This window comes from Salvia splendens, chromosome 14, assembly GCF_004379255.2.
Source record: "Salvia splendens isolate huo1 chromosome 14, SspV2, whole genome shotgun sequence".
Taxonomy (NCBI): Eukaryota; Viridiplantae; Streptophyta; class Magnoliopsida; order Lamiales; family Lamiaceae; genus Salvia; species Salvia splendens.
The window spans coordinates 26,022,782-26,042,626 of NC_056045.1; the positions used below are offsets into that span (position 1 = coordinate 26,022,782).

Below are 19,845 nucleotides of genomic sequence, written 5' to 3' on the forward strand. Positions count from 1 at the left end.
ATTTGAGTTTGCAATGAATTTTACGAAAAGTATTCACGTAGTCACCCAAGGCTGTGAGTGTTATACACAAAAAATACTCGCAAATAGTATATACAAAGGCCAGTTATAATTTTTTGCAATAAAATCCTAACAAGTGGTATAACCTTGCCAAATCGTACTAATATCTACATCGACGTTACAAACTTTTTGTCGGAAGTTAACATACTAATGAACTCAAGCCGCATCATGAAATAGGCGCAGAAATCCAAGAAGAGGAACACAGGACCACTGAGCCTCTGTAGATCAAGCACATACTCCACTTCGCTGGTTTTGTAAAGCTGTCATCACATAGAATAAAAGCGATATTATTATCAGGATGTGCATCCTGATATACCTATGTATATAGAAATATCTCGAATAAGCCAACCTGTATTTCGAACTTCACAGCAGAGCTTGGTTGCGATCCATTTGTGCTGATGGAAGTTGTGCCATTAGCATAATGGTTGCCATTCATGTAGTTACTAGTGGAACTGCTGTCTAGGTTGTGAATGCTGCGAGTGAAGAGGCATTTCATGTTATAGTGCCCGACCTTCTTCCACCTGACGTTTAAAACTTGCAAAGCTCCGAGAATCTGGGTCATTATTTCACCTGGACGTGCTGGGGACTGGAAAAGTAGCAAACGTGAGAACTATGGCACATGACCAAATGTACTACTACTAGAACTATATATGCTTGTTACTAAAATATTTGGGTGAGTGCAAGTTTCGTGTGTACGCCTGTTCGCAAACACAAGTAAAAACACATTCAAGTTCATAATTTTAACCTGTATTCCAACAGCCCATTGCTTCTTTCTTGAGATCCAGGGTGATGAATTCCCGTCAACTGGAAAGGCTTGTGCATTAGGATCTGAATAAGGTCCCGAAGAATAAATTTCCTGAAAGAAGAGATGAACAAATTTCCATGCATGAAATATAATTTAACACAAATTTCAGTAAATATTTAGCAAGTGCAGTCTGTTAATTACATAAGCATCACCATCTATGACATGCATAAAATATAAACCGTGGACTCTTGAAAAATGCAAAACTTTGAAAAATGTTTGCAGAGAATAATAAGTTCCATATACATATGCAAAAGAGAAAAAGATATGACTACCGTGGACTCTTGGATGCTAGCACTGAGGTAGCCAGTTGCATTGGGGAACCGCTTGTCCAATAGTAGATAATATGCAACAGTACCCTGCAGCATAAGACCATAATATTAACAATTTATAAGGTTTAGGATTAAAATAATTCAGATATTTATGTAGTTGTTTACATCATTTTGCAGCCTGCTCTGCAGTGAATCAATAAGCTGGCCCCTCTGAAATCCTAATCTAAGAACTTCTTGAATGATCTCATCATCAAGCTGCAAGCATAATCAGACTGCATCAGTATTACCGGTGCACATGAATTGGGAAACTTGATATCTGTGGTCAGCGTCTGGAAGCATAATAGAAATGTAACTCCAAACGTTTCTTGGCAAACAAGATGTTAGACGTCGTCACTTGTCAACTGATTGCTTAAACAAACTAAATTGTAGTTGCTAAACAAGATGTTATGCATAGGATAATGCATATCAAAGTTCTACAAAGTAAAAATAAGAAAAAAAAAGAAGCTAGATGCATAGTCAAAGAACAGTTGGAGGACATAGTATTTTTAAATGTTAAATCATAAAAATGTTTCATCTCATCGGTCATAAGATCAAACCAATGAGCACTAGAGAGTTTTGGACAAATAAGTTACCCTTTTTAGATGTTCCGTTGCATTGGGTGGGGTGACAGCTAAATAGCGAGGAAGATTTACTTTGAACCAAGGATGTTTTCGTATGTCATGAGTAGTTATCCTCTTCAAAGGGTCCACCACCAGCATTCTTGGAATCAAATCACGAGCTCCAGCAGACAAGTGGCTTGGAAGAGTGTACATTCCACTCTAAAATTTATCAAAAGTTACTTATATAATGATCTCTGTCTCGAACATTGTAAGCTCCGGGAAACATTTACGACAGATACCTTTATTTTCTTGAAGAGATTGGGAATGTTTTCATCATCAAAAGGAAGAGCCCCACAAAGAAGAGCATACAAAATTACACCGCAGCTCCAAACATCCACTTCAGGCCCAGCATAAAGTTTTCCAGAAACAACCTGCAATAAGCTCCCATTAACTAAATTAGCGTTAATAAAAAGCATCATGGCACAATATTATTACGAGAGCAATATTATTTTATATTTAAAAGCATGCTAATTGTACAACCTCAGGTGCAGCATAGTTTGGGCTTCCACAACTTGTTCTTAGAAAATGCCCATCCCTCATAATGTTGCTTAATCCAAAATCAGCTACCTTCACATTGCCTTTCCCATCTAAAAGCAAGTTCTCTGGCTTAAGGTCACGATGAACGACCATGTTTCTATGGCAAAACTCCACTCCCGCGATAATCTGCCAAAGACACAAATAGAATTCAGCACAATGTATTGACTGAAATAAACTTAACACATCGTCTGCACGTGCAAGTCAGCAATAAGAGACCAAAAAAACACAGAGAATTCTACCTGCTGAAAAAAGTGTCTAGCTTCATCTTCTTGCAACCTGCCCCTTTCCACAATATAATCAAAGAGCTCTCCTTTCACCACGTGCTCCATGATGACATATATATCTGTTGGTGTCTCTATAACCTCATAGAGGCGGATCACATGTGGATGCACAAACAATCGGCATATTTTTATTTCTCTTCTCACTGCATAACACCACTGACTCTTAGAAAGCTATAGAACACTTTAGCTCATAAAATGAAAGGGTAATGCCAAAATGCAAACATAATAGCACCAAACTCGAGAAACTAGAAAAAGCATCTCCTCTGCCCCGCAACAAGAAAGTCTTACAATCTTTTATTGTTCTAAATGAAGCAAATGTTTTTACCCTTTTCTTCCATCTCAGGACCCCCCATCTTCCGACGATTGATGATTTTAATGGCCACCTTATGCCCCGTCCGAACATGTTCTGCAATTTTGACCTTTCCAAAGGAGCCATGCCCAAGCGTTTTCCCAAGTCGGTAGTTCCTCCGAAGTGCATCCGCAGCCCCACCTTCAGCCTCCATGTTTCTATAGAAACAATAACAATTAACTGAGACTAATAATACTTCTCAGAAGTCCTAATGCAATTATGTTCTCCGAAATTAAAACAGGCACAAAACATTCCATGAGTGAGCTAAATGCTAGGTGTACTAAAACACAATTACTAGAGTATACTAGTAAAAGCTAATTGAGCTAAATACGTGTGAAAAAACAATCTATATTGTTGTATCATAGCACCTATGACCTATCAACAAACTCCTCAGCTATATATCCAATACGATGTGAAAATTCGCATAGTTTGGAAGCTGAGAGCAACATAATTTTTTTAAAAATCAACTGCAACCCTGATTCTTATGCACTTCAAAGTTGGGGCAGATATAGTCTGCAAATACTCTGCTTCTAGTAACCAAAAATACAAATCCAATTGATCACAAAATCGATCTGCAAATCATACTATTTGGATTTGAAACAATGGACATCCAACTAAACTATACGACGAAGAAAAGATTGCCATTTGCAAATGCATTTTCAGAAAATTGGAGTGGCAGATCAACTGTAAAACCCCGATTTTTAGTTAGAAATCACCTCTGATTAAGCAGGAGACTTACATGTAAAACAATATCTGTTCAACGCAGTTGTAATATTGAATTTAAGGAGAGAGCAGATTTACAAGAGAATGGAGAGATCAGTAAGAGTGAAAAATAGATAAAAAAAAAGGAAGCAATTGGGTTTAGATTAAGAAGATTAAGAGAGATATGGATATGCTTTTAGAGAAGATTAAGAGAGAGATGGATATGCTGGCGCTGACTCACTATTTCTCATCGTCTTTGTTTTTCAATGCGTCTTTACATAATTAAATGAGTTCAAACTAAATTGGTCAATAAAAATAATCTTAATTATAGATAATACTAGTATGAATTTTAATAGAAATTAATAAATAGAAAAATAAAGAAAAAAATAATTAAAGTATTTTAGTGAAAAATGAAATCTTCTTTAGAAAGAAAACATAACTATTTTCATGAATGGATAAGAAGTGTTTTTACAGGATAAAAATTAAATGATTCTTTTATCATATAATATGAAATTTGTTGGGTTACAAACCCGTCCCACATCGGATGAGTAAGAGAAGTTGGAAGGTGTATATAATTCCTGTCCAACCCCAATTAGTTTGAGGCCTTTTGGGAGTGACCCAAAAACAAATCCGTGCGGGCTTGACCCAAAGCGGACAATATCAAACTAATGTTGCAGTCGACGATCCTAACAAGTGGTATCAGAGCCCAGGTGGCTATGGGTTGTGCCTGGATGAGCCCCGGTTAGGGTCGGGCCCTGAAGGACTCGGGTTAGAGTCGGGCCCAGGATGACCCAGGGGCCAGGGCTGGAACGACCCATGTTCGTGTCAACTGCGTTCCCGATGTGGTCTCGGTTTGAGGGGAGGTTTGTTGGGTTACAAACCCGTCCCACATCGGATGAGTAAGGGAAGTTGGAAGGTGTATATAATTCCTGTCCAACCCAAATTAGTTTGAGGCCTTTTGGGAGTGACCCAAAAACAAATCCGTGCGGGCTTGACCCAAAGCGGACAATATCAAACTAATGTTGGCAGTCGACGATCCTAACAAAATTATGGTATTACACTACATGTTGATTATATATAAAGTTAATTAAGAGTGTCCACTATGGACACGCCGCGGCGGTCGCCGCGATTGGGGCGGAGGGGGGAGAAAGGCGCGGCTATCATAGTGAGGGGGGTGTCCGCCTCGGAGGTGGACGCGGCGAGGGGGGAGGGAGGCGGCGGATGCAGGATAGCCGCGTGCGGGGCGAGGATGCGGCGTGCGTCCCTATAGCCGCGCCTCCTATAGCGGAGGACAACCGCCGCGGCTGGCGATTTTCCGATTTTTTTTTTTTTACACTTCAATTCACCTATAAATAACACCCCACTCCATTCATTATTTTCACACCATTCCAATACAACATCTATACAAATTTTAATGTAGTGTGTACTTTTAATTTTAATTTTAAATTAGTGTGTTTAATTTTAATTTTATTTTAATTTGTATTTTAATTTAAAGTTAAATTTTATTTTTATTCTTAATTCGTATAGTCGACTTCGTCTACGTACTTATATCCCGATAAATTTTTTCGTATTACTTGAAACATTAATAAAATGAAAGTTGATTATAAATTTGGGGGCTATTGGAGGTGTCCACTATAGTGGCGGAAATAGAATTTTGGGACTATGGACAAAATCCGGGGCTATGGACACAAATTGGGGCGGAGCTATTGGGCGTGTCCACCTTATAGTGGACCCCCTAATATTAACAATGTGATAACATGCCGCCACATAAGCATAGGCTGTCTAGTCGGCTCTACGTGGCTAGTGGATGAATGATGTGTACTATTTTAAACAATGTGCACATTGGTTCTAGCTACAATTAGTGACAAAACGATTGTCAAATTATAATCGATAATAACTAGAATAACTAGAAAGAGGCAAATTAGTTGGACTCGTTTCTATAGACACGTGATAATGATAAGTATAACATACTACCTCCGTCTCACATTAAGTGTCACATTTTGCCATTTTGGCCCGTCCTACAATAAGAGTCACATTTCACTTTTAAACCATAAATGATAAGTAGACCTCACATTTCATCAATCAATTCTACTCACATTTTATTATAAATCTAATATATATAAATGAGACCTATAATCCACTAACTTATTCACTCATTTTTCTTTATATTTCTTAAAATTCGTGTCCACACTAAATGTGACGCTCAATGTGGGACGAAGGTAGTAATAAAGGAAAGGTTTGATCCATGGTTAGGATAATATTGATAACATAGGTCTTAATCAAACTTAGTTAACAGTAACATGATAATGATTGACATGCAGTTTATTGCATACGAGAAAGCATGTCATTTTCGTTGTACTATATCAAGGTTTTGAGTGTATCTATATTTTAGTTCCAATGAAATTGTAGATAGCTAATGGGCTAAAATGAGGTCTATTACGAAAACTAAACAATGTAAAGCCCAATATGAAGCCCAAATATAGTGGCCAATTTCATGTTTTATAATTCTGATGAAGCCTATTGTGTGCAACCCAATAATATATATTGATGAACAAATTCGAAACGATTTAATAGTTTATTTGTATAGTGAAAATCAAGAATGTCAGATAAGTTTTTGTTTGAATAAATACTACCCATTTAATACTCTATGAATTTTAGATGTATGTAGTAACGTAAGTATATTGGCAAATCAAGCTCTAACATTTTTAAAGGGTTTATAGTGACATTTAGACTACAAAAATCATACCCGTGTTGCCTAGCTGGGCAAGTCGAAAATCTACGTCAATTACACATGAAAATAAAAAACTAGGCTGTTTAACACTACGTGACTACGATATTTGTTAGTACATTTTAAACGAGTTCATAATAATGTCCGGGACATGTTCATGTCGGGTCAGATTCGTGTGCACCGGAGGTTGCGCCAATCCTTGTTGGTTTCACCGTACATAACTTGGTGATTTTTTTTGTCAATTATTATTCGCATTTAACAAAATTCGAATATGGCATAATAAAACAGTTGTTAATAATTCATTGTGGAAGTTCAATACTAATATTATGATGTGATTTGAAGCTGCAGCTGCAAAGGTTTATTTTCAAGAAGATGGGATGTCGATTCAAGTCTTTGTTCTTGTTTGATTTTAATTAATATTGTCTGATTAAAGCTTGATATTAATTTAACGCATTTAATTTGTCTATCTAAAACCAGCATTTTCTTTATCTGCTAACCAAACTAGCAACAATTTATTAGTTCTTCAATGTATATTGATAATTTGTCAGGAATAATATAGTGAATAAATTCATCAATGTATTTATCAATGAAGTGAATCAGACTTAAACTGCTAATTTTATTTCTTCCATTTATTTTTCATTCTCATCTTTTTAAGTATTATGTTAGGTTTAGCTTAAAAAATAACCGTGCTATAAAACAAAATTGAAATGAGGCCTTATCATTTCATAATCGTCCAGATTTGTCGGTAGATAATATTTCAATCAATAGATGGATCTAAACTGTTCACGATTTTAATTAGTTGGTGCAAAACATAATCCAAAGTTATTACTTTAATTAGTGATTCGTCGTCGTCTTCTGTTAGAAATTCAAACCAAGCTGTCAAATATATTATATAAAAAAGAATATAGTAGGTTGTGCAATGCTTATATGCTATGGTAGTAACATAAAGAATAAAGAACAATGCATTGTTTATATTTCCAGAATAAGACAAATAATAAATCTAATATTTTCTCCAGCTCGTGTTCTAATACTATTTGTGTGTGTACATTTACTCAGACACAAATCTTTTATGCTAAATATGATAATTAAGTAATGAAATCTTTAAGTTTGTATCTATCATCACAACAAAAATAACAATAAAATAATACTCATAATAGAAGGCATTAATTATTTTAGCTCATCACGCTACGGATAAAATACAGCGAAAACGATTTCATCTATATAGCTACTGCTTTAAATTATATTTGTTCATCACTATAGTTCAATTACTAAATCAACATGATTTCACTTGATTTTGAATTAACGGAAGTGTTTAGTAATGTAGGATTAGTTCTCAATATTATTAGTTAGACTTAACAATTGTAATTATAAAATACTACTGAGTTCAGACCAAGACAACAAGGCCTAGTATATTTAAGACCATTTTTAGGTTCCACAGATACGGGTGCGTTATAATTTTTTAATTGCTAACTTGTTAATTCATCAACCAGTATATTAAAAATGTCAACATAATTATGTTGACATTTTTAATATATTATGTTGAACATTTTAAATATTAATGTCAATACAGGGTACTAAAATAATCAACTAAGTTTATGTTGATATTTCAATGTCAACATATTTATATTTTAATACACTGCTTTGATAAATTACAGAGTTACAACTTATAAAATTAGCAAAGAATCACACCTCTAACGAATTAGTAGAGTCATTGATATTAAAATTTGTCACGTTCCATCCAAATATATAGAGTATTTGATTATCTTTGCTAGCAGTTCAAGGCAAGATTGGAATTTGGAACTCCAGCATGATTATAATATTCTTAATTATTCTCACACACCAATATTATGCTTTTCAATGTCACCTTTTATTCTTTGCCCCCACATATATGTAGATATATATTAACTATAATAGTTGGCACACTTCCTCTATTAAGGACTTCAATGTTAAAATGTTATCACATCTAGCTACTTCTCATTTATAAATTGCATATTTAAAAGTGCTATTAACCCATACTTTCAAAAGAGTAATGTTAAAAGTGAAAATTTTCAACATAAGGTAATTAATATTCTCTCTTAATGTCATATTTCTGTTTATTATCCTGAATTGAATTCAAATTTGACTATGAACAAAATTTCATAAGTATCATCCTACATATCTTGATTTCGTAAGACAATCTTATATAATGTAAATCTTTTGTGCTCTAAATTTTTATTGGCTGGTATATATCCAACCTAAGACTGAAGTGATTGCCATCTAATTGTTATATTGATCAAATTGGACATTTGTTTGTTTATTACATAATCAATCATCTGTGTATTGCTCAAAACTATGTAACACACAACAAAAGTAGGCAGATTTCGACAAGATTCGAGACAAAAATGGGTCTTGAAATCGGTGAAGATTGCAATACAACACGTTTATAAAAAGTGGTATGGCGTAATCAACGCTTTTTGGATTAGGTAATCAGAAAACTGGTTGACCCAATTCATATATTACTTATATTAAAGGAAAGCGTTAATAAAAGCTTAGCATAAAGTAATTCATTAAGTTGAGAGACCAACCAAAGTAGTACTATTGTCCTAAACAAAGTCAAAATACCACCCACCGAAAATTTGCAATTGACATTTCAAATGTCTTCAATTTTCAATCTATAGTACTCCCTCCGTCCCGCACTACTTGCACTTATTTCCTTTCTGGGCGTCCCAAGTTATTTGCACTCTTTTCATTTTTAGTAACAATTTAGGCCATCCACAATAGCGCCATCGACCGCCCAGCCGAGCGCCGGCGCTGGGCGGCGCTGGGCGGTTCGCTGGGCGATCTATTGCAGCCGCCCAGCGGCGATTGGAGAGAGAAACCGCGCAGCGCTGGGCGGTCGCGTGGCGCTGGGCGGTCCGGCTGGGGGGGTCCGTTCGGCGCTATTGCAGCGCCCGGATCGCCCAGCGCACCGCCTAGCGCGAAAATTAATTTTTTTTTCCGAAACACTATATATACGCGCTTGCTCGTCATTTTCATTCGCAACCACGTTGTTTAACGAGTCTCTCTCTATCTTAATTCTGTTCAAGATCAACAACGGGAAATGGATCTCAACAACGAGCCTAGTTCCGGGAGTAGCGGGTCCACAAACTCCGACGATCCCTGTGGGAAGTGGATGGGGTCAGGTGCCCGGGTACTACAACATGTACCCGTGGCAGCAGATGATGCCCGGGGCCCCAATGGGGGGGGAGTCCGCCGGGGGGGTTCCCGCCGATACACCGGGGTGGGTACCCGGGATGCAGATGATGCCCGGGGGAGCATCGGCGACACAGTGGACTCCGGGGGTCGTACCGGCTACACAGGGGACTCCGGGGGTCGTACCGGCTACACAGGGGGACTCCTGGGGGGTCCCCGGCGACGGCGGGGGATGTCTATCGCCCCAGTTTTGATTTTTCGACTGGGTCTTCGCACACATCGACCCAAACACCCTTGGGGTTTGATAGTTTCTCCTTAGATGAGTTGGGGTTTGATACTCTCGGAGCTCCGGAGACTCTAGTTCAAGGGGGGGGGCAGTGCCGGGGCGTGGCGCCCCAAAGAAGAAGGGCAAGAAGAAGGTCGGCGAGTCGTCGCAGCCGGGTGAGGAGGAGGTACGGAGGAGGTGGACGGACGACGAGAACTGTCACGCCCGCATTTCCTAAGGATAGGAAGTACGGTGGACCCGCGACTAGGGGAGGAATAAAGAAACGGGGAAGAAAGGGGAGAACAAGAATACTTGACCCGAAACGTTTAATTAGAGGAAGTTCACTTCAAAACAAAGTACTGTAGCGACATTTCTAAAGTTAAAGTAAACAGAGTTTAATTGAAAACATTGTATCGGATTACAAAGCAGCGGAACAGACGCAAGAGATAGATAATGCCGGGTATGACGACACGACACCATCCAAAAGGCAAAGTAAAAAACACAATTTTGACTTTAATTGCTCAACATCCGTCATCCCCATCGTCGCTCAACCTGCACATTAAGAAAACAACATGCAGGGCTGAGTACTTATTGCACTCAGTGGACACACGCCAAAATCATAGTTTGTCATGCCATAACAGTGTAAACCTTGGGGTTTTAAGTGGTAAAGAAAATAACGCCAAGTACACTAAAACATTTTCATAAATTCGACTGCGCAGTCATTTTCAGATATTGCCACCCTTATTCCCACCATCATACACTATCTGATCCAACGGGTGACAAGGGGCGTGGCCACACCCCAGGTCAACTAGACCGGCCAACTTGCTCTCAGATGGCTCCCTATCTCGTGTACACTAGCCTGAGGGTTCGCAGCCCAACAGACCCCGAATTCGATTAAACATATGTGGTAAACCACTTCAGATAGGTTTTCAAAACAAAACAATGGCAGACAAACAGTTCACCTCCATAAACATTTCCGGAACAGAGTCCGTATTTGAGATAACCCACAAAATAGTAGGGTAGAAAAGCCCACCTCGATTGCTTAGCTTTTAAACAGTTTCCTTCTTCAACCACAATTTCCTCGTAAAAAGATCACCTTTTGAAAAGATAAATAAGTTCATAATTAGAATCAGGAAGACGGGGGTTTAAACGACAATGCATGAATCCTACGTGGATGATTTCGACATCTAGCACGTTACACGTACGCACACTTAACAACATCTTATAAGTCAATCACACAAAAACACACGTCCGAAACACACCACGCACGCACCCGACACGCATACAACGTACTCAAGACGCGCACACGACACACACGCAACACTCATACCCCCGGCATACCCTCACTGTGCAAACGGCTCACTTGGCTCGGAAAAGGTTCGGAAAAAGGATCGGCGTCTCGGCCTGGCTCGGTGTCTCGGCCGCCTGGCTCGGCACCTCGGCCGGCTGTCTCGCCGCCTGGCTCGGTGTCTCGGCCGACCGTCTCGGCTGCCTGGCTCGGCACCCTCGGCCGACTGTCTCGGCCGCCAGGCTCGGCACCTCGGCCGACCGTCTCGGCCGCCTGGCTCGGCACCTCGGCCGACCGTCTCGGCCGCCTGGCTCGGCACCTCGGCCGCACCGTCTCGGCCGCCTGCTCGGCACCTCTGCCGCCCTCTCTCGGCCGCCTGGCTCGGCACCGGTCTCGGCCTCCCGTCTCGGCGCCTGGCTCGGCACTGGCTCGGCATCTGGCTCGGCACTGGCGCGGCACCTGTCTCGGCATTGGCTCGGCACCTGGCCCGACATCTGGCTCGGCGTCTCGGCCGCTGGCTCGATCACGTGCACACAAACTTTCCCCCAACCAACGATTCTCAAACCTTATACGACAATCACAACACACATTCCACAACCCAAAACACACCCGAAAACATGAGATCAAACCTTCAAAACTCCCCACAACACTGCCCTAGGCCGAACCCCAAAACTCTCGGCCAACACACACAAACCACCCGAACCAAACGCTGTTTTCCCCGAGCCATCTCTTGGCCAAACACACCCACATACATCCCAAAGACCACACACTCAGATTCACACCCATTGCACATAAATACATCACCCAAAAACATACATCCATCAGAAAAGCGCAGTTCACTTACAAAAATCATTAAAAATCACCAGACCTCCAAAGAAGCTGAAATTTACACACCACACCCAAGACACATCCAAGTTTATACAGTTAAAAATTCGTATCAAAAAGAGATCGTTTGCTCAGTCAAAAGGGGTCGGAACCCACTGTCATTATCACCAAAAACATGTTCAACACCAACACATAGCCACAAAACCTATTCAGCATCTAAACCATCCAAAAACGTCCTACTTGCATGTTTTTTTCGAAATTATTAAGAGTTAGGGTCTTGGGTTACCTTTCCCGGATAGTTCAAACGTAGTCAAAAGCTTTCCCTACTCCGCTTCCAAATTCGGTACGAGAGAGATACCTTGACGAAACCAAGAAATAAATGAGAGGGAGTGAGAGGAAAGAGAACCGAGAGGGAGAAGGAGGGAGAACTTACCGGCGAGGACGATAGCGAGAGAGAGAGGAGAGAAAACGATGATGAGGGAGAGAGAGGAGAGAGAGAGATGAGAGAAAGAGAGAGTAACGGTTGTTGTGGGAGTGGGGAGGTTGAGAAATTTGTGGGAGAGGGGGAGGGTTTTCGAAAAAAAGAGAGGAGAGGAGAGGAAAGAAATTAATTAATTAGGAGTAATTTAACCCATGACTTAATTAATTATCCCCCTTTACAAAAAGCTTAGGTAAATAATATCACATCCACAACAATAATATAAATCAATTAAGATTTTCCACACCATATATTACACAAAACATCCATTAAGTAAAAAGAAATAAAAAAAAAAATTATAAACTTTCGGATATTACATTCCTCCCACCTTAACAAAATTTCGTCTCGAAATTGTCTAGATCACTCAAACAGCTCCGGAAACTTCTCTCTCATCTTATCTTCTAATTCCCATGTTGCTTCTTCGACCCCATGATTCCTCCACCGTACTTTCACCGAAACAATTGACTTATTCCTCAATTCTTGCACCCTTCGATCCAAAATGGCCTCGGGCTTCTCCTCATAACTTAGATCGGGATTTAGGACCATCATCTCTTCTTGGTGAACTATGTGTGCGGGGTCAAACACGTACTTCCTCAATTGTGACACATGGAAGACGTTGTGCACATTCCCAAAGCTTGGTGGTAGGGCCAATCTGTATGCTACCACGCCGACTCTATCCAAAATCTCGTACGGCCCGATAAATCGGGGTCCCAGCTTTCCTTTCACTCCAAAACGCATTATTCCTTTAGAAGGGGAAACTTTCAGAAAGACCTTTTCTCCGACTTCAAATTGTAAATCGGTCCTTCGAACATCCGCATATGATTTCTGTCGATCCTGTGCCTCCTTGATCCTCCCACGGATTTGTCGGACAATCTCTATCATCTCCTCTATAGAGTCTGGTCCGAGAATCTTCTTCTCTCACCCACTTCATCCCAATAAAGTGGCGATCTACACTTCCTTCCATACAATGCCTCGTATGGAGCCATCTTGATCGTCGCCTGGTAACTATTGTTGTACGCGAACTCAACCAATGGCAACACTTCTTCCCAACCTACACCTCGATCTAGCACCACGGCTCGCAGCATATCCTCTAAGGCTTGAATCGTTCTCTCTGACTGCCCATCGGTTTGTGGGTGGAAGGCAGTACTAAAATTCAACTTAGTCCCCAACTCGCGCTGCAGGCCGTCCAAAACCTAGAGGTAAATTTGGCATCGCGATCGGATGTAATTGTCGCTGGTACTCCATGCAAGCGTATAATCTCTCGCACATATATCTTAGCCAACTCGTTGGATCCATAGGTAGCACGAACCGGTACAAAATGAGCAGATTTGGTGAGACGATCTATAATCACCCAAATCACAGTGTTTCCTCGCTGGGATTTTGGCAGTCCTGTCACAAAGTCCATTGCAATATGTTCCCACTTCCATTCTGGAATCTCAAGGGGTTGCAATCTCCCATAGGGCCGTTGGTGTAGCGCCTTTACTTGTTGACATGCTAGGCATCTCTCCACAAATGCCGCAACATGCTTTTTCATACCGTTCCACCAAAATTGCCTCTTCATGTCCTGATACATCTTGGTGCTTCCTGGGTGAGCAGCGTATGGTGTTTCATGTGCTTCTCTCATGATTTCGATCCTCAGGCCTTCATCCTTAGGCACACACAACCTTCCCTTGTATGTGAGACCATTATCCGCTGCCTCACGAAAGTTTCCGAGTTCACCCGCCCTCACTTCTGAGCGAATCTTCTCTAATAACGTATCTCGCCGTTGAGTTTCCACAATTCCTGGCTCTTAAGTCGGGTTCCATCACCAACGTGGCTACTATTCCTTCCACAGTCTCGGGCATTCTCACTACTCTTCCAACCGCATCTTACTGAACTCTTGATTAGACTCTCCTCGATAGTAAGAAATGTGGCCAGCTGAGATTGAGACTTCCTACTAAGAGCATCGGCACTACGTTTTGCCTTTTCCCGGATGGTAGTTTATACCACAATCGTAGTCCTTCAACCAACTCGAGGCCATCTACGTTGGCGCATGTTCAACTCCTTTTGCTCAAAGAAGTACTTTAGACTCTTATGGTCCGTATATATCCTCACAACGGACTCCATAGAGATGATGTCCTCCAATCTTCAGTGCATGTACCACGGCTTGCCAGTTCTAAGTCATGTGTCGGATAGTTCAGCTCATGGGGGCTTCAATTGCCTCGATGCATATGCAATCACTTCCCCTTCTGCATAAGCACACATCCAGTCCCACCTTCGACGCATCCGTATACACCGCATAGTCAGTCCCTGACTCCGGCACAGCTAGAATTGGTGGCGGTGGTCAATTTCTCCTTCAACAACTGAAAGCTTCGCCTCACATTCTGGTGTCCAATTCATCTTGACTCCCTTTTTCAGTTGTTGTGTCATTGGCCTTGCTATCTTCGAGAATCCCTCAATGAATCTCTTCGATAATAGCCCCTGCCAGTCCTAAGAGCTTCGATTTCATTTTGTGTAGAAGGTGACTTTCCATTCCTGTACAACCGCTTCCACCTTGGCCGGTCTACACGAATCCCATCTGAAGGTTACTACATGTCCAAGAAAATTCACTTCCTTGAGCCAAAACTCGCATTTACTGAACTTGGCATATAGTTCTCGTCCCTTAGAGTTGCTAGGACGGTTCTCAAGTGCGCTTTGTGCTCCTCCACGTTCTTTGAGTAAACGAGCACATCATCGATGAAACTAGGACAAACTAGTCCAAATATGGATGGAACACGCGGTTCATAAGAGTCCATGAACACTGCCGGGGCGTTCGTCAGTCCAAAAGGCATCACAACGAACTCATAATGACCATAGCCTTGTTCGAAAAGCTGTCTTGGGTACAATCTTCTTCCGCCGAACCCTCAGTTGATGGTACCCAGACCTCAAAATCCATCTTAGAGAAGACTCCTGCCCCTCGAAGTTGGTCAAAACAAGTCGTCTATCCTTGGTAGTGGATACTTGTTCTTCAAGCGTCAGTTTGTTTAGCTCTCGATAGTCGATGCACATCCTCATCGTTCCATCCTTCTTCTTCACAAACAACACTGGTGCTCCCCATGGGGACATGCTAGGTCTAATGAATCTCAATTCCAGTAGCTCTTGTAGTTGCAAACCTTAAGCTCCTCCACACTCTTTTGGCGCCATCCTAAAGGGGTGCCGTTGGATATTGGTGCCGATCCGGGCTCCAGATCGATCGTGAATTCTACTTGCCTGTCGGGTGGGGGTCCCGGCAATGCATCGGGAAGACATCGGGATATTCACTCACTATCGCCACATCTTCTATCTTCTCTTCCTGTTCTTTATTCTCCTCCCCATTCAAATAAACAAGGTACGCTGGACATCCCTTCCTCATCATTGTAGTGGCTTGCAGCGCGGAGACAATGGACTTGCGTCGGTTCATTGAGATTCGTAAAACCTCGTCGGCTCTTTCCTGGGGTTTCAAACGAAATTTCCCTTTCTCTACAATGAAGGGTACGTGGTTCTCCGCTAACCAATCCATACCCAAGATTATGTCTACGCTACCCATCGTCATTACTTGTAAATTATGAGCCAACAAACTGAGTTCACCTATTCCAAAGTTCACACACACACGCACAAGATCGGGAGATATCTATAGTCCCGCCTACAGGTGAGGTCACACTCATAGTGGTTTCGGTCTTAACAGTAGGTAATCCTAATGTATCCACACAAGAGTTGATATAAAGGAATGCGATGCACCCGTATCAAACAAGACAACTATAGGCGTGTTGAGAAGTGTGCCCATACCCTGCCAAGTTTCCTTGCCCAAAGGTTTCTTTCTTTCCCGTTTGCCGGCTGCTTCCTCCCTTCAAGGCGTAGGCTCTTGCTTGCGACGGCAGTCCTTGGCGGCGTTGTTGCGGGTTGAGGTGCAGGTAGTGCCTGGGATGGTGGACGGAAGCCTAACTGGTTCTGTCTCGCCCCGTTCCCATGTTCTTATTTGGGCAACTTCGGAAGTAATGGGCCACTTCCACCACAGCTGAAAGCATCTAGGGTCTCGACACTCTCCGGTGTGGTACTTTGAAGCATCTTCCACATTGAGGGTTCCTCGCGAGAAAGCTTGCCCTCGGGTGATAGGTATTCTGTCTCCCGCCATTGTAGGGTGGGTTCTTCATGTGTTGTGGCCTCTTGCCACCATACTGAGTGTGATCACCATCCCACCTCCTCTTCTCTTGATGACCTGACTGAGCTTGTAGGGGTGTCGCGTTTGTTGTCGCCACCACTTTTGGTTTAGGGAGTGCATCTTCCACGTCCAGTGCACAAGTCAAGATCTCCGAGTAGGAGAGTTCTCCTCGACAAGCCAATGCGGCCTTTATCTCATCTCTGAGCCCGGCCCGGAACTTCACCGCCCATTTCTCGTCGGTGTCCATCAACTCAGGCGCATAACGTGCCATCTGCTCGCGAGGGCTCGGTCGTACTCCAGTTACAGTCATTCGGCCTTTGGCTCACAGCGTGTGGAATTCTACCACCTTGGCCCGTCTGTAACGTCTTTGGGACATATTTGTTATCAATCTCCACTTTAAACTCCTCCCAAGATAGCGCTTCCAGGCGTGCAGGATTCATAGTCCTTTGCCGAGTCTCCCACCAGTAATCGCATCACCTGATAGTTGAAAGGTGGCGCAAGCAATGCGCTCCCTATCTGTGCACTCCATGACCCTGAAATACGCTCGGGCCGCGTATCCACTCTTCGGCTTTGAGGGATCTCCCTGTCCATCGAATTTAGGGGGATTCCTGCTGGAGAACGTAACTATGAATCTTTCTTGTTGAGGCGGGGGTGGAGGTGGTGGTGGAGGTGGTGGTGGAGGTGGTGCCTCAGCGTTGGGGGTCCTTGTTTGTGGACGACGTTCACGTCTTGGCGGCATTCTGATTCAAATCCAAAAAGTGTTACTACAACTCTCATCCAAAATTAAACCACTTTCTCAAAATTTTCTCATAATCTTCAAGTAGTAAGATGCAACACATAGGATATATATCAAAATCAAATTCTCATTAAATAGAAAGAGGTCCAAACGTTGTTTCCCAAGAGCAGATCGTACTAAAAACAAAACTAAAAAGACATCAACTATTCTATTTCTAGGCTACGACTCGATCATCCTCATCCATAGGCCTTCTTCCTCCGGGTCTTCGTCATCGTCCTCCTCGGGGTTCCCTTGCGGAGCCCCTCGAGTTCCTCCTCATAGTCATCTTCAAACCCTTGCTCATCCTCGTACATGCTCACGTACTTGTCCTGATACAACGATTCCTCTTGCACATCCTGTGGGGGCTGCTCCTCTCGAGAGTCTAACCAGTGCACAATACACGGCCTTCCGAAAGCCAGCCATGTCGCCCACCATGTCATCGGTAACGGGCTCATGCCACGTGTACCCTCCTCGCCGTTCTTCATTCAGCCCACTCCTTCCAGCTGTCAGGGAGCAATTCTATTAGCTTCTCAATGCCGTCATAGCTCTGTCACTCCGAACTCCTGAGCTGCCCTCCAGAGGGTATCGAAGTGCGCTACGAACTCAATCAAACGGTATGTGATCCTTCTTTCGATACACTCTATACTCTCTGAGCACCCTCTGTGCCCTAAGTCTATCGCGATCACTCCGTCGCGGGGTTCGGAACATACGCGCCATCTATAGAAAAAACAGAAACAATCGCCTCGCATATAAAAACAAAGGGTGCATAACCGAAGAAGAGGGAGATATGTGTATGCAGACGTATCACTGTTCTAATTCCAACCCGTTGGTGTTCAAAGGCCATAAGTCCTTATCTACTATTAGGTCCAAGAAGCACTAGTGAAACCTCTCACGTCTAAGTTCAATCAGTCAAAAGGCCAACACATTCACAACGTAAAAGCTCACATCAACATTCACGTCATCATAGCATCACACATCAGCCACATGCTTTCATATAAATTCAACACACAAAAACAGTTCATAACTCTCATAATTTCCAACTTTTCACATCACTTTGTACCCTTCCACATGCATCAATATTTACTTACTTTCCAAAAATCATTTTCAAAACCCAAAATCACAATTTCCTTCCACTTCCATATACTTTCCAAAAATTCAAAATTTTCATTACCTCATTTCAGGTTGAGTGCGATGAGTCGGATGTTGAGCCAATGACACTTTTGAAAACTTACTCAAAACAGAAAAAGACTCTTGGATCCAGAGCAGAAAGAAAACCTAGGCTCTGATACCACTCTCTGTCACGCCCGCATTTCCTAAGGATAGGAAGTACGGTGGACCCGCGACTAGGGGAGGAATAAAGAAGCGGGGAAGAAAGGGGAGAACAAGAATACCTCGACCCGAAACGTTTAATTAGAGGAAGTTCACTTCAAAACATGTACTGTAGCGACATTTCTAAAGTTAAAAAAGTAACAGAGTTTAAATGAAAACATTGTATCGATTACAAAGCAGCGGAAAAGACCAAGAGATAGATAATGTCGGGTATGACGACACGACACCATCCAAAGGCAAAGAAAAAACACAATTTTGACTTTAAATTGCTCAACATCCGTCATCCCCATCGTCGCTCAACCCTGCACATTAAGAAAACAACATGCAGGGGCTGAGTACTTATTGCACTCAGTGGACACACGCCAAAATCATAGTTTGTCATGCCATAACAGTGTAACCTTGGGGTTTTAAGTGTAAGAAAATAACCCAAGTACACTAAAACATATTTCATAAATTCGACTGCGCAGTCATTTTCAGATATTGCCACCCTTATTCCCACCATCATACACTATCTGATCCAACGGGTGACAAGGGGCGTGGCCACACCCCAGGTCAACTAGACCGGCCAACTTGCTCTCAGATGGCTCCCGATCTCGTGTACACTAGCCTGAGGGTTCGCAGCCCAACAGACCCGAATTCGATTAAACATATGTGGTAAACCACTTCAGATAGGTTTCAAAACAAAACAATTGGCAAGACAAACAGTTCACCTCCATAAACATTTCCGGAACAGAGTCCGTATTTGAGATAACCCACAAAATAGTAGGGTAGAAAAGCCCACCTCGATTGCTTAGCTTTTAAACAGTTTCCTTCTTCAACCACAATTTCCTCGTAAAAGATCACCCTTTTGAAAGATAAATAAGTATCATAATTAGAATCAGGAAAGACGGGGTTTAAACGACAATGCATGAATCCTACGTGGATGATTTCGACATCTAGCACGTTACACGTACCACACTTAACAACATCTTATAAGTCAATCACACAAAACACACGTCCGAAACACACCACGCACGCCCCGACACGCATACAACGTACTCAAGACGCGCACACGACACACACGCAACACTCATACCCCCGGCATACCCTCACTGTGCAAACGGCTCACTTGGCTCGGAAAGGTTCGGAAAAAGGATCGGCGTCTCGGCCTGGCTCGGTGTCCTCGGCCGCC

At 42.2% G+C, this 19,845-nt stretch overlaps 1 protein-coding gene across 3 annotated transcripts; it reads right to left on the bottom strand.

Annotated features, from left to right (window-relative positions):
* Positions 1–18: 18 nt before the first annotated feature.
* On the bottom strand, positions 19–3,820 carry LOC121765226 (SNF1-related protein kinase catalytic subunit alpha KIN10-like). 3 transcript variants are annotated; one of them, XM_042161283.1, is made up of 11 exons: positions 3,697–3,820; positions 2,934–3,115; positions 2,567–2,751; positions 2,271–2,453; positions 2,030–2,161; positions 1,764–1,949; positions 1,297–1,386; positions 1,132–1,218; positions 803–913; positions 407–643; positions 19–317 (listed from the first exon to the last, which is right to left on the bottom strand). In XM_042161283.1, exons 2-11 carry the CDS (start codon positions 3,109–3,111, stop codon positions 165–167), a joined length of 1,542 nt encoding a protein of 513 aa, XP_042017217.1. In that variant the 5' UTR covers positions 3,112–3,115; positions 3,697–3,820; the 3' UTR covers positions 19–164. The 3 variants fall into 3 exon arrangements, with proteins under 3 accessions (XP_042017217.1, XP_042017218.1, XP_042017215.1); XM_042161284.1 differs by having other exon boundaries at positions 1,135–1,218; positions 3,674–3,812; XM_042161281.1 differs by having other exon boundaries at positions 3,674–3,812.
* Between the last annotated feature and the right edge of the window lie 16,025 nt (positions 3,821–19,845).